The 12,267-nt window shown below is 39.2% G+C and overlaps 2 protein-coding genes across 6 annotated transcripts in view; both read right to left on the bottom strand.

Moving 5' to 3' along the window:
* The window catches only part of cep120 (centrosomal protein 120), a 35,437-nt gene extending 34,761 nt beyond the window's left edge, over positions 1 to 676 (bottom strand). For all 3 annotated transcript variants that reach the window (XM_085179579.1, XM_085179581.1, XM_085179580.1), the window contains exon 1: positions 26 to 676. In XM_085179579.1, coding sequence (XP_085035705.1) covers positions 26 to 74 — 49 coding nt within the window. In that variant the 5' untranslated portion in view covers positions 75 to 676. The remainder of the gene's footprint in view (positions 1 to 25) is intronic.
* Positions 677 to 2,310: 1,634 nt separating this feature from the next.
* The window catches only part of znf608 (zinc finger protein 608), a 79,241-nt gene continuing 69,284 nt past the window's right edge, over positions 2,311 to 12,267 (bottom strand). For all 3 annotated transcript variants that reach the window (XM_085179925.1, XM_085179924.1, XM_085179923.1), the window contains 2 exons: positions 11,661 to 11,717; positions 2,311 to 5,280 (listed from right to left, as the gene is read on the bottom strand). In XM_085179925.1, the coding sequence (XP_085036051.1) occupies positions 5,261 to 5,280; positions 11,661 to 11,717 (77 nt within the window). In that variant the 3' untranslated portion in view covers positions 2,311 to 5,260. The remainder of the gene's footprint in view (positions 5,281 to 11,660; positions 11,718 to 12,267) is intronic.

Here is a 12,267-nt window from a genome sequence, read left to right as displayed (position 1 = left end):
ATATCCAGCTCTTTAAATCGCTCACCTTCCAGAATGGACAAAACGATGAGAAGTTGGTCAGTCTTCGCAGCCATGTTGACATTTGTACAGCAGGGAAGTGAAAAAAAAGTTTTATTCAAAATGGGAAAACTCTCCTTCCCGCCGCTGCTCAGCTGAATTTTGACGAAGATGTCAAGGTAAAGAAACGTAGTTTACATAAAGAATAACTGTACGACCGTTACAGGCAGCAAACAGCCGCTTTGTTGTCAAGCTTTGGCGCCACCCATTTTGTTTTCAAAGAGGAAGTGATGATAAAGGCACCCGAGTTCTTAGCACCTCATGCTGGTTGGAGGTGGAACTGCAGTAAAAGTAAACCACTACTACTATTACTACTACTACCACTAGTACTGCTACGTCTGCTATTACTTCCAAAGTTATTATAGTTTTGTGTTTTCTGAGTATTTTGTAATTTAGTTTAGATTTTTTTTTAATTCTAATATAACTGATTTTCATTTAGCTTCCAGTGTGGGTTTACTTATTTAAATTTACTTTCTATAGTTTGAAAATGTTAATTTTGAAAGCATTATGTTAGCACATGGAGGGAATGTGCTGAAGAAGATGTTTTTGACAGTCCTTGTTGACCACAGCCATGAATATGGAGGCCCTGAGAGGCCAAACGGAGTGCAACTTAAGAAAACATCAGCAATAAAATGTTTTTTTTAAAAAACCGCTGCAAAAGCGACAATGGAAATAGGAAAAGCGAAAACAGAAAACAGACTTCCAAAAGCACAAGGGAAGTGTTTCTGGGGAGACAATAACCCGATGGACCAGTTGCAGGAATTTATTATTACTGCTTTCAGTTTTCCTATTTCCATTGTCGTTTTTCCTATTTCCGTTGTGTTTTGTGTGCTTTTGCAACCTTTTTTCTTATTGCTGGTGTTTTTTTAAGTTGCAGTCCGTTTGGCCTCTCAGGGCCACCGTACATGAAGGCCTCAGGTAGGTTATGATAACAAATTTTTAACCTAATTAACATTAATGCTGAATTTAAACAAAGTTACTTTTGCAAGTTCACAAAATCGTTTCACTTATTTTTTTTAAATCTTTTTTTAAATTATTTTTTTCAAGTCTAGTTTTCATTTTAGTTAGTATTAATTACCTTGATTACTACTATCAAGTAAGCAAAGAGCAACACACTTAAACCGAACTTCTAAATTCAACCATGTCAAATAATCATGTATTATTTTGAATGACTGACAGATTGTTCATTAATATGAATTAACTGAATTTTTTTTTTTCTTGTATTATTAATATTAGTATCATCTTCTAACCGTTTTCCTACAGGACCCTATAAATCACTTGTACCTTACAGAGGACAGATGTTTGCCTGTCATATGCAAGGTGTTACACTTCATCACATAAAACAGTTTTTCACGTAGTTATTTTTCAAACATTTAAAAAGCCAATGGTCAACATGCTGAAACACAAATATCCTGAAGAAACAAACAAACAAACAAAAAAAAACCTTCACCAACCAAAAATGTATATAAACATCCTTTAATCATGATTGCCAAACATATGAATTAAGGCATATACAGTATAAAAAAGCAACAGCAGGTTTCATGTTTTTGTACGTTTTCAGTGTGTGAATAACTGGATATACAGGGTGGATGATTTGAACATACCAAGCAGCCTTTTAAAGACAACACTGTGTCTCCCAAAAGTTGACAGCATCTTGTAAACAGAGTTCATAGCACTATATTCAAGTAATAGAATGATCACTGATACTATGCAGGTAAGGTGTTGTGAGTGAGGCAGAGCTACTCATAGACAAGGTAGACCACTGGGATGACGTCGTCAGTCAAGGGGCCACAAGAGGTTATTTATAATAAATACAATTATACAAAAAGGAAGCCCCCTACTGTTCAGTAGGGTTATAACCCCAGTGCACACTTTCCTGGCGAGGTTATAGTCACAATTGTTTGTTTAGTACTCATTTGTTAAAACATGATTATTCTGTTAATTATATAGGGGGGCCATTTAATGGCTGTGTCTACTTTGTGATCTACAATTTTCTGTGATATTTGATCTATTTCATTCACCTTTCAAATAAAGGCTATTGTCTAATTAATACACACAAATACACATACTGCAGCACTGTGATATTGAGCTACTCATGTCTTTAGCCTAAACCAATAGTCATTAGTCAGTGCTTCCAAATATTTGGAGATCATACTGGTCATACTTGGAACTGTTTGGGGTCTGTAGCTGATATCGAAACTATTAACTGGCCCTCACTCTCGGCCATAATCCTCTTGAAATGGGGGCTATTGATAATAGCTGACCATCCAGAGGCTTTTGGATCAGAGGGCTGGTGAAATAAGCCTTGGATTATTTGCTTGACTGACAACCTGAAACTATATTTGCGGAAACAGCCTATTAGAGGTCTACTGTTGGTCTTTTTTTAAGCACATATGCCAGATATAAACATTATGACTCTGACAGTAGTTCTCCAGTGAGTTTTTAACAAATTTTGGATCATCCGTAAACATACATGCATCTACCGAACCGTATTTAAGCTGGCAGTGGTACAACACCAATGGTAAAGTCAGACCTTTGTGTCTATCAGGGACTCTGCTGTGAGCTAGTTAACTTGTAGAAAGCATGGGAGCAAGAGCATGAGCAGGGCGAAGGATTGTGGCACTCCACATATACAGTATGTCCCCACAGTCATCACTGACAATACAAATGTGGGCATTTCAACAAAAGGATCATTCCAGTGTGCATCCACTTTTCATTATTTGAGTGCAGATTTGATCTCATTAGATATTTCTGGCAACTTTTCTATCACTGTAAATGTCATTGAAAATAAATATTGTAATCAAACCAACTAGTTTTTTCCTAGAGCCCAAGAATCTTAAAATATTCTGTTGTATGCATCTAAAAACTGTTTAGCTGGTAAAATGTTGTAATCGAAACTGAGCAGAATCTCATGCAAGTCAATGATTTAATGCACAATGTGAAAAAACAAAAGATTAACAATAAAACAGAAGTCAACCCCAAGTTCACAGTCTGCATCTAGTCGTTCCCTTTGATAAACAAATCGGTGCCAGTTATTGTTTTTGGTTTTTTGCCATCAACTCACTATTTTACCTGAGTGAAAATACCATGTTTCAGGCAGCCTCGAGGTTATTGTAAATAATTTCCATTAGAAAGGAAAACGTTCACTGGACTTATCCTTCACAGAGAGGTGTTTTAACAACAGAATTTATAAGCCCCAGCCCCAGCTGTTTAACTTGAGCTCATCAGATTAGACGTATCATGTCACATATCATATGATCTTTCACAGTAGATCAAACTATAACTGTTCTAATTTGCATTTTTTAGTCTATTTATAGACTTTTAGAGTAATCTGTATTTGACATGACTGCGAGCTGCAATTCAACAGCAGCATCGCATGCATGTTTTTGCATGCACGAGCAAGCCAGACTGATAAAACCAGCGAAAGCAACAGTGTTTAGCAGCGGCTATGAGTAATATAGGGATCGTGTTTTCAAAAGCTGAATTGTTTTTTGAAGCATGCTCAGGGTCCATCTAACTTTCTAGTAGCTGCTGGAGGCTAGCTCCAAAAATCAATGCTCCTGCAAAAACATTAGCTATAAAATTAGTTAATTCTGCTCTTTCATAAGAACTCTATAAGGGATGAATCTATTTTTCTGCTCAGCTTTGGATTTTGTTAAGGGGGGCAGGTGTGCCAACCCAGGTAGCTGTACCTGATCACTGTCTGCTAGCCTTCACCTCTTCTCCTCTCTCAACTGTGTTTGTGCCGTTGGTGCCATTTGAAACATTTTTAACAAAACTCTATATACATTCTACATTGTATGACCTGCTGTGCAGGACATGCTCGTGCAAAAAAAATTAAATTGTGCTTAAGTTATAGTTAGTAATTAGTGCTATGTAAATTTCTCTTATATAGCACTAATTAGTAGATATCTGTGTCTGTGCATTGCACTGTTAGAGTCTATGGATGTAACTAGCTAGCTGATAACTTAGCACCCCACTCCCGAGGCCAAATATGAACTCCAAACAGACTAACATGGTGGGGACCAAAATGGTAAAGGTGAGGCTTCAAAAGTAAAGGAAGTCACAGTGGCCATGTCCTTCTCTGATGTACAAATCTCAGATGCATGAGATGTAGATTTGCAATGCGTTCAAAAGAAATCATCTGCTACTTATACTTCACTCAACAGTGGCCTAAATATAGCACACCCGAAAAACTATCTGTACGCAAATAATGAAAGTGCATCCAGTAGGTGTGAAGATATTTCACAGATGCTAACATCCCTCAGGCACACTGCCACTCATAAGAAGCACAAACTGATTGTATTCATCACGTATGCAGTCTAACCAATGACATCGCCACATGTGCTGCAGACAAACTGAAGTCAGCGAGATAAACAGCGGCTCTGTTCCTGCCGGTCGTCCCCGCTCTGCCCTCTGCTCCCATACACGGCTGATGGAGATCAACATAGTGTACGATAAAGCATGTTAGTGCTCTGCCATGAATCTGTACAGAATATATACACCACTGGGTTCCTACATGGCACTGGGCAGGTCAATGTGAAGGTTTACTCTCACATAAAGACAATACAATCAACATGGTTACGCTCAAGTTACAGGTTAGTAATACAAATGTAGCGTCAGCACTATGGAGGGAGGAGGACTTCCACTTCAATAATCATAATAAGAATAATAAGGATAATAATAGACTTTTTAGCTTCCTAATGCTGTTTTTGTCCCATTAAAAAAAAAAACAGATCCACACTAATGTGGTAAAGTGTAAGTCATCATCAATACATTCAGTCATATCATCATCATAATACACGACAATAACTGTGCATTTCTAAAGTTAAGTACCACAGCCCTGGTTGGGCTGAGTGCACGGCGCTCTGGGATGTTTTGTTTCGTACATGCCGCCTGCTTCTGTCAAAACTCTGCAAAACCAAAAGCTCTAAAAGTCAGTGATTCTGGATTTATACAGGTAGTTCGTCCTCAAACAGGTCCTGGTCCTGCTTCCCGTCCTGCTGTCAGCTCATCAGTTCCTCTGTGATGAGTTATAAAAGTGGTTCTTCTTTTATTAGTAAGAAATGAAAGAAGTTTTTTTTTCTGGATTTTTTTTTTCTTTTTTGTTCTCTGCCTCTCAGCGAGGCGAAGCTTATTCAACACCATGGAATTGATGTCTGATAAATCTGCCATTCCTCATGTGAGACGTGGTCACATGGTCCTACTTCTTCCCTTCGCTGTCTGTGGAGACAGGGGGAAAAAAAGGTAAACTTTACCACACTTAGGATTTATGCTGAACAGAAGTAGAGATGCATCTGTGCTGGGTGAAAACAGTCAGGCCTCCTGTTTAGATTTCACTCAGGTGACAACACAATTTCAATTACAAACACTGCCTATTAACTGCTATGATTGAAATTAATGCAGCATTGTTGTTAGGGCTGCCACAAACATTATTTTGATAGTCGACTAGTCACCGATTATTTTTGCGATTAGTCGACTAATCAGATCATCATCCATTGGACATAAAACGTACAGCTTATTGCACCAGCTGCATCTGCTGTTATATAACTATCATTAGCTTACAGCTTTAAGTGTTTAAGGTATGTGCTAACTAGGGTTGCCAACTCCCTGAGAAATAAATAAGGGACACCTCGTGGCCAGGGCCGGGCGACCCAGTTGTCTTCACCCTTCCCAGTGTGGTGAATTTTTTAGCTCTTTTTTTGTGTGTGAAATTATTTTTTTAACCATTTGACTTGAATTTGATTTAAGTAGATGCGTATTCTTTGTGATATCAAGACATGGGAAACAAAAATCATTTAGCCCTTTATTTTTAGCTCAAAATGACAACATTAACACAATAAAACAGGTCTCTTTCTTAAACAGAAGCCTGTCATGCTTAACTTTTGAGAATAAAAGTAAATCTTTCTTTAAAAGAACTCTGTCCTGCTTAACCTAAAATTATATAAATTAATAGAAAACAATAGAAAGAAAAATATTCTTGTAACAGTTCACATTTAGTGCATTTAGTGCAATTGGCTTCAGCAGAGGCATTATTTCAGCTTCTGCTCCCGTTTGTAAACCCACTTGTTCCCATGATTACGCATCATAACTCATCATCATTATTCATCTATGTATTACTTTTATGTATTACTCATCTATTTGTTGCAATATATCCTTGCAGTTGTTTATTACACAAAATAAATTATATTATCACACTTCTGGCCACATAGCGCTGATATTCACTGCACATGCCCATTTTAACCTTAACCAGAGGGTTTAAAAACAAACAAACCAGTGTTTACCATATCTGCTTCTGCCGTGGCCTGGTGGACAAAAATTGGTTAAGGGTTCCCCGAGCTTTCACGCCCCTCCTGTTCTTCATGTGCCCACCATTAGAAGCACGCCTATGGAAAAAGTGCGCCGGCACACAGTGCAGTGCGCTTTATAGGTGTTTTCCTTTTCCCATTCCTCCCTGTTCTTTTGAAGCCTTTTTTCTTTCTCTGAGAGGAACAAACATTGCTGGTCTAATGCTGGGCTCACACTCTGCGATTTTTGGCCCATTTTGAGCCGATTTTTGAGTCGTGCGACCAATTTGGTGATCGGCCCGATTTTGGCCTTCATCGTGCATCGTGTAGTATACGTGGTAGTGATGTGCAGATCGATCCTGAAATATCGATTCCTCCGATACCAATCATTGATGTTCTAGAATCGATTCTCACATTAAAATATCGATATTTTAGTAATTTCGAGTAAATTTGTAGTTTATCACTAACAGGAACACAGTGGAAAGAAACTATAACATTCGGATTGTCTACATTCAAAGGAACTACTTCCTCTTCCGCCTTTCATAATTATGTGCGAAATACGGCTGTATAAATGTCTCGCAGCCTCTTGGCGTGCGCACTCACAACAATGGCTGAGCGTAATCGGAGTCATGTGCGGACGTATTTTACCTCCACAAACAGCTGAGACGTGGTTTGGATACATGTGGCAAAAAAGTGCTCCAAGAGTGAGGTGTTGTGGCCATACTTGCCAACCTTGAGACCTCAGAATTAGGGAGGTATTCAAAAGGGCTGTTAGGGTGGGGGTGGGGGGGATAAATACATTTTACAATGTTTATTTATCGGATAAAATACATTAAATGTCATCGTTATTATTGGCCGGCCTGGAAACAGCGGGGGTGTCCAAATTCAGAGGCTGCTTCTACCTGAGGACCCGGCCTTCGCGGTCTAAAGAAAGCCGGGTAGTACGTCACAGTTGGAAAATCGGGAGAAATTCGGGAGAATGGTGGCTCCGGGAGATTTTTGGGAGGGGCACTGAAATTCGGTATTCTCCCGGAAAAATCGGGAGGTTTGGCATGTATGGTTGTGGCAACATCACTAACCTTGTCAAACACCTCAGAGTAAATCATATCACAGAATATGACGAGCGTATGTTGAGGTGAACTGAAGGGGAGGACAGGGACAAGTGCTGCTAGGGCGAGACAAACGTCTCTCACGGAGTCCTTTAGTGCTGCAGGCAGGCAAGGTGTCCAAATAGCACAACTTCAGTTTTTTTTATTTCTATATGATGAACTCTGCACTATTAAGTGATAAGAACAAGTAATCTGATGTCCTGTAATCATTATGACGCTATAATTTGAGATACAATAAATAAAACAAGATTTGTAAAAGTATCAGTATCGGATCAGTATCGTCGATACCACCCTGAATATTACTTGGTATCGGATCAGAAAGGAAATCAGTGGTATCGCACATCACTAATACGTGGGGTAACGAGAAGCGATTAACACCTCACGTTCATCAATCGCTCGTGAGGGTGTCACCGCAGCCGCTCACACTGAGCACGCACAAACACGTAAACGTCGGTGAAAAAGACGGAGCAGCACGGCTGTGCAGCGTGTGATCTGGACACAAGCGATGGAGGCACAACTTGTAGAACTTTGGAAAGCTCATCCGAGCCTTTTCGATGTGGCATCACCAAATTATCACGACCACAACAACCGTGAAAATAGTTGGATTTACATGCTCAATCACAGCTGCCTGATCATGTTTTTCATTAGCAATTTAGCAAAGCTGATGGTGGTGTGTGTCTGTGTGAGTGAAAGACAGAGAGGGAGAGCGAGCGACAGATTTTCTGTTATAACCTTCATTTTATGGAGGCACAGTGTGACTCAGGTCGCATCAGAGCATCGGGCGGTATAGTGTGAGACCTGCATCGTCACCTACGAACTTCTAACCCATGCGAGCCAATCGTGCAGTTTGAAAATCGCACAGTGTTTCCCAGCTTCAGGTGCACTGTCGTCTGAGACTTGCACCGCAGTGTCGGCGTTTGTTTCCCTGTTGGCCATGCTTTTTGGTGTGGTCATCTGTTGTCTTCCGGTATTTTCTCCGCAAGCGACCTTTCCTCAACCAATGAGATGAGCGGTAATCTGAATTGTCATACTCGAATTGTCATAAGTGTGCTGTCAGCTCATTGGTCACAAAGCAGGAGCGGGGCTGGGAATTATGTTTTCAAACAAAGCGTTAATTACATTAAAACTTATAGAATACTTTTGATTCTCACTGTATTACGGGACAAAGTGCGTCCCTTTTCAGCTCAATACGGGACGTGTACTTTTGTTTCTAAATACGGGACGATTCCGTTTTTTAAGGGACGGTTGGCAACCCTAGTGCTAACTAAAAATAAAGACAAGATGATAGTTTATTAAATTTTAATGAAATTTGCAGATTGTTCGGTGAAGTTTAATAAACTCCTTGCTATCTAAAATATAACAGGACACCGGAGTATATTCTCGAGCATCTCACACTTCTGATAATCAGTTGTCTGCTTGAGGTTTATTCAGCTGTGTAAAAACTATAACTTTAATCTCAGCCAAACCGATTCACTCAGGAACAAATAAAATACTAAAAAAAGTCAAAAAATAACATTTTTAAGTTATCTAAGTGACTTATATATGTTTAACCTACATAGCGAAAGACGGCGGTGGGTTTGAAAACAATTTGCTGAGAGTCCGGTGTTCTCAGGTCTCTAGTGAGTCTTGCTCCCGGCTAGCTATCGAGCTAGTGGGTAACAGACGTCTCCGAAAACGTCAGAGCGCTTTTGAAAATATGTGGTGTCTTGATAAACTGAGCAGATATTTGAGGTTTACACAACTACATTCTCGCCTGAAAATATGTTAAACGTTTATTTTGTGACCCAGAAAGAATAATAAGAGTAATATTAAAACTAACTAGCTGCCGCCATTGTTGGAAACTGAGCATGGCTGCGCTATGAATTCTGGGACAGAGCTACTTCTTCTTCTTCGGGATTTAACGGCAGCTGGCATCCTTGTACATGCAGTGCTGCCATCTTCTGTTTCAGTCCGTTATTACACTCTTAAATCCTACTACTTATTCCTGCGTCTTTTGGGATCTTACAAAGCTTCAAACGACGAGTCGACTATTAAATCAGTCGTTGACGATTTTGATAGTCGACGTAATCGTGACTAGTCGACTAATCGTGGCAGCCCTAATTGTTGTGCTTTCTGTCATGTTTTTCAAGAACCAGGGTGGACAACCTGCTTCTTAATGTGTAAACATATCATAAAACTGGCTACATCTACTTGTTGTTATCTCATGTTAATGATATCCCTAACATTGCATGAATAGCTGTTATAGTCCATGAAAATTCTTCCTCCTCTCAGAGGACACTGAATCATGTAAACTATAAATAGGACAGATTATGATTGTTTAGAGTCACTAAGCTAATAGAGTCACTATTAGTTCGTGGTTCAAAAAAAATCCTAGTTTAATCAAATTTAAATTATACCAGGCGTTGATGCAGCCCTCTCAGTTCATCCTCTGTGTGACATTAAGATGTTTTCACTCCTGTTCATTGAAGGTGACTCTCCCGTTAAAGGTACTTATTGTAAATTCTTGTGCTTAACACCAACTTCAAACTTTTCAGAATTAACTAAAGCTTTGAAAAGAACATTAAGATTCAACTGCTACATCTTTATGACCCGCACACATATATGCTGAAGAGATATCAACTGAAGCTGAACTGGGGCTGTGCTCTACTTTCATGTAGTACCAATTTGTACCACAAGATGGCACCGTGAGTCAGTGTAACCTTGAAGCAACACCCATTTCTGTGGGAGCGGCTAAAAATAAATTAACGAGGAGCACACATCCTGAAAATATCTCAATACAACTTAATACAGCATTTGATAAGATGCCGATACTGGCGGGAACTTTTTTGCTAAATTCTTGAAAAGATGATTAGAAAAGGCACATTTAAGCCAGCCTTCTCCTGATTACTGTCCACTTACAAAAAGAAGTTTTAAACATCAGGTGGGTGGGACATATGTGCTTGAGATGGCCATATTAAGGATCTCCTTGCAACAGTATATTTATATAACAGAAAGCCAGTAAAATCGAAATAGGATCTCTTTTAAGGGGCATTTTATTATTTGTTCTTTCAAGTAGTTTTTTTGTAAGACAACTCTTTAATACCTGAAGGAAAAACAGAGATAATTGGTACATGATCTGCAGATATCACTCCAGGAAGATTACAAATTGCTCCTGTTTTTGGATTCTACAGAGAAACGTGGATATTGTTAATTTCTCTGCAGCTGTGTGCCTCCACTGTTGCCATCACTGCTGTTAATCTCCTCTATTTCACAGCAATTTACATTTATAGACAACTGCAGTCTCTGCAGCAGTACTGTAATCATCACATTAAGCTTTTTAACTGCCTGTCAGGTTCCCTCCGGAATATTTCACAATTTTAAGCAAACATGGTGATATATGGTTTATGAAAGTATATGGAAAACACTGGAGAGAGGGTAATGATCTACTGGAGGATAATTTCAGCAACGAGGTACGAGTGTCGCACAGTCGAATAAGCAGAGAGCTGTTATTCCCAGCAGAGAAGTTTCAGATATTAGATTTATTGACCTGGCAGACGGCATGAAAATGAGACAATTGTCCAGCTCGTTTTGCTCTCAGTTTGCATTTTATGAGAGAAAATTTTAGCCAATTCATTTCATGATATGAAAACCTGGTGGATAATTTATGAGTCTGTGAGCCACACTGAGAGCAGAACAGGATATTCTGCACATAAATGATGAGTAATTTCAGCAGTAAAACAACACCCTGGCCACTTCAGTACTCTGTGTGCCAGAACTTTAATACAAAAATGGGCCTAGTTTTTACAGTATTAATATCCAAGCTAACGTAGAAAATGCTTCCATGATTTGAAGGCAATCTGCATTAAAAATCTAAGCAGCAGTTGTGCTTAATTTGTCTCCTTATTAGGGTGACATAAACCTTTCTTTTAAGAACTTGTACATGAAAAGAAATAATAAAAAATGAACTAAAGCAATATATAAAGTCTAACAATAAAAACAGGCAGAAACGATAAATATACGTGCAGTATATCAGGATCTTTCAAGACAGTGAAGTAGAGACTAAAGAGCAGTATCCCAACAATGAGTCCATGCTGCTCCACCCTTTTCAATCAAAGCTGTACAAGGAAGTCTCAACAAAGATGTCTAGTCTATGTATTAAAGATTTACCCTGGTTTCCCAGGTGGAACCAGTGAAGCTTTAACATAATTTCAGTGTGTTTCAAACGTACCAGTTGAGGAGTGCCCTGACACCTGCTGACTGGAGACCAGCGACCTGGAGCTCAACCCTTAAAAACATAGGAATAGGAACATGAAGAGAAAGTCAGCTGTGATCAATGTTGGTAATGTATTACACAGTGCTTTACTTTTTTGAAACAGGTAATGAACTACATTCCTCAGCTGGTACCTGAGGAAAGTCATTTATCTAATACTTCTCCTTTGTGACATCACGTATGCTTTGCATGGCCTGAGATGCACTGTCAGATAATTACCAATTAACAGTATGAGAGTAATGTGTGACTTAAGTCTTTTAGAGCCTACGTCGTAGTACACTCAAGTGGCCGACACTGTTGCCACCATGTGTGTGTTGTGTGCATGCATTGCTCTGCAGTTCCACTGCCAATACACTACTTGGTGCTGAAGATTCTCTCTTTGAATTGATCCATTGTCTACAGGATGAGCCAATCACAGTTGATTACAATCTCTGTTAATGTGACATCTTGTTACATTTCTAGGGAGATGCATGTGAGGTTATGGCGTAAGTTAAAGCACAGGGATTCAGAAAGGTTTGTGGTTGTGGAGCATCTATGGCACAGATTTATCACAGAAGCTTAAATC

Source organism: Neolamprologus multifasciatus, chromosome 12, assembly GCF_963576455.1.
Source record: "Neolamprologus multifasciatus chromosome 12, fNeoMul1.2, whole genome shotgun sequence".
NCBI classification, from domain to species: domain Eukaryota; kingdom Metazoa; phylum Chordata; class Actinopteri; order Cichliformes; family Cichlidae; genus Neolamprologus; species Neolamprologus multifasciatus.
Note: the sequence above shows the minus strand (reverse complement) of the source record. Positions and strands in the feature narration are given on the sequence as shown.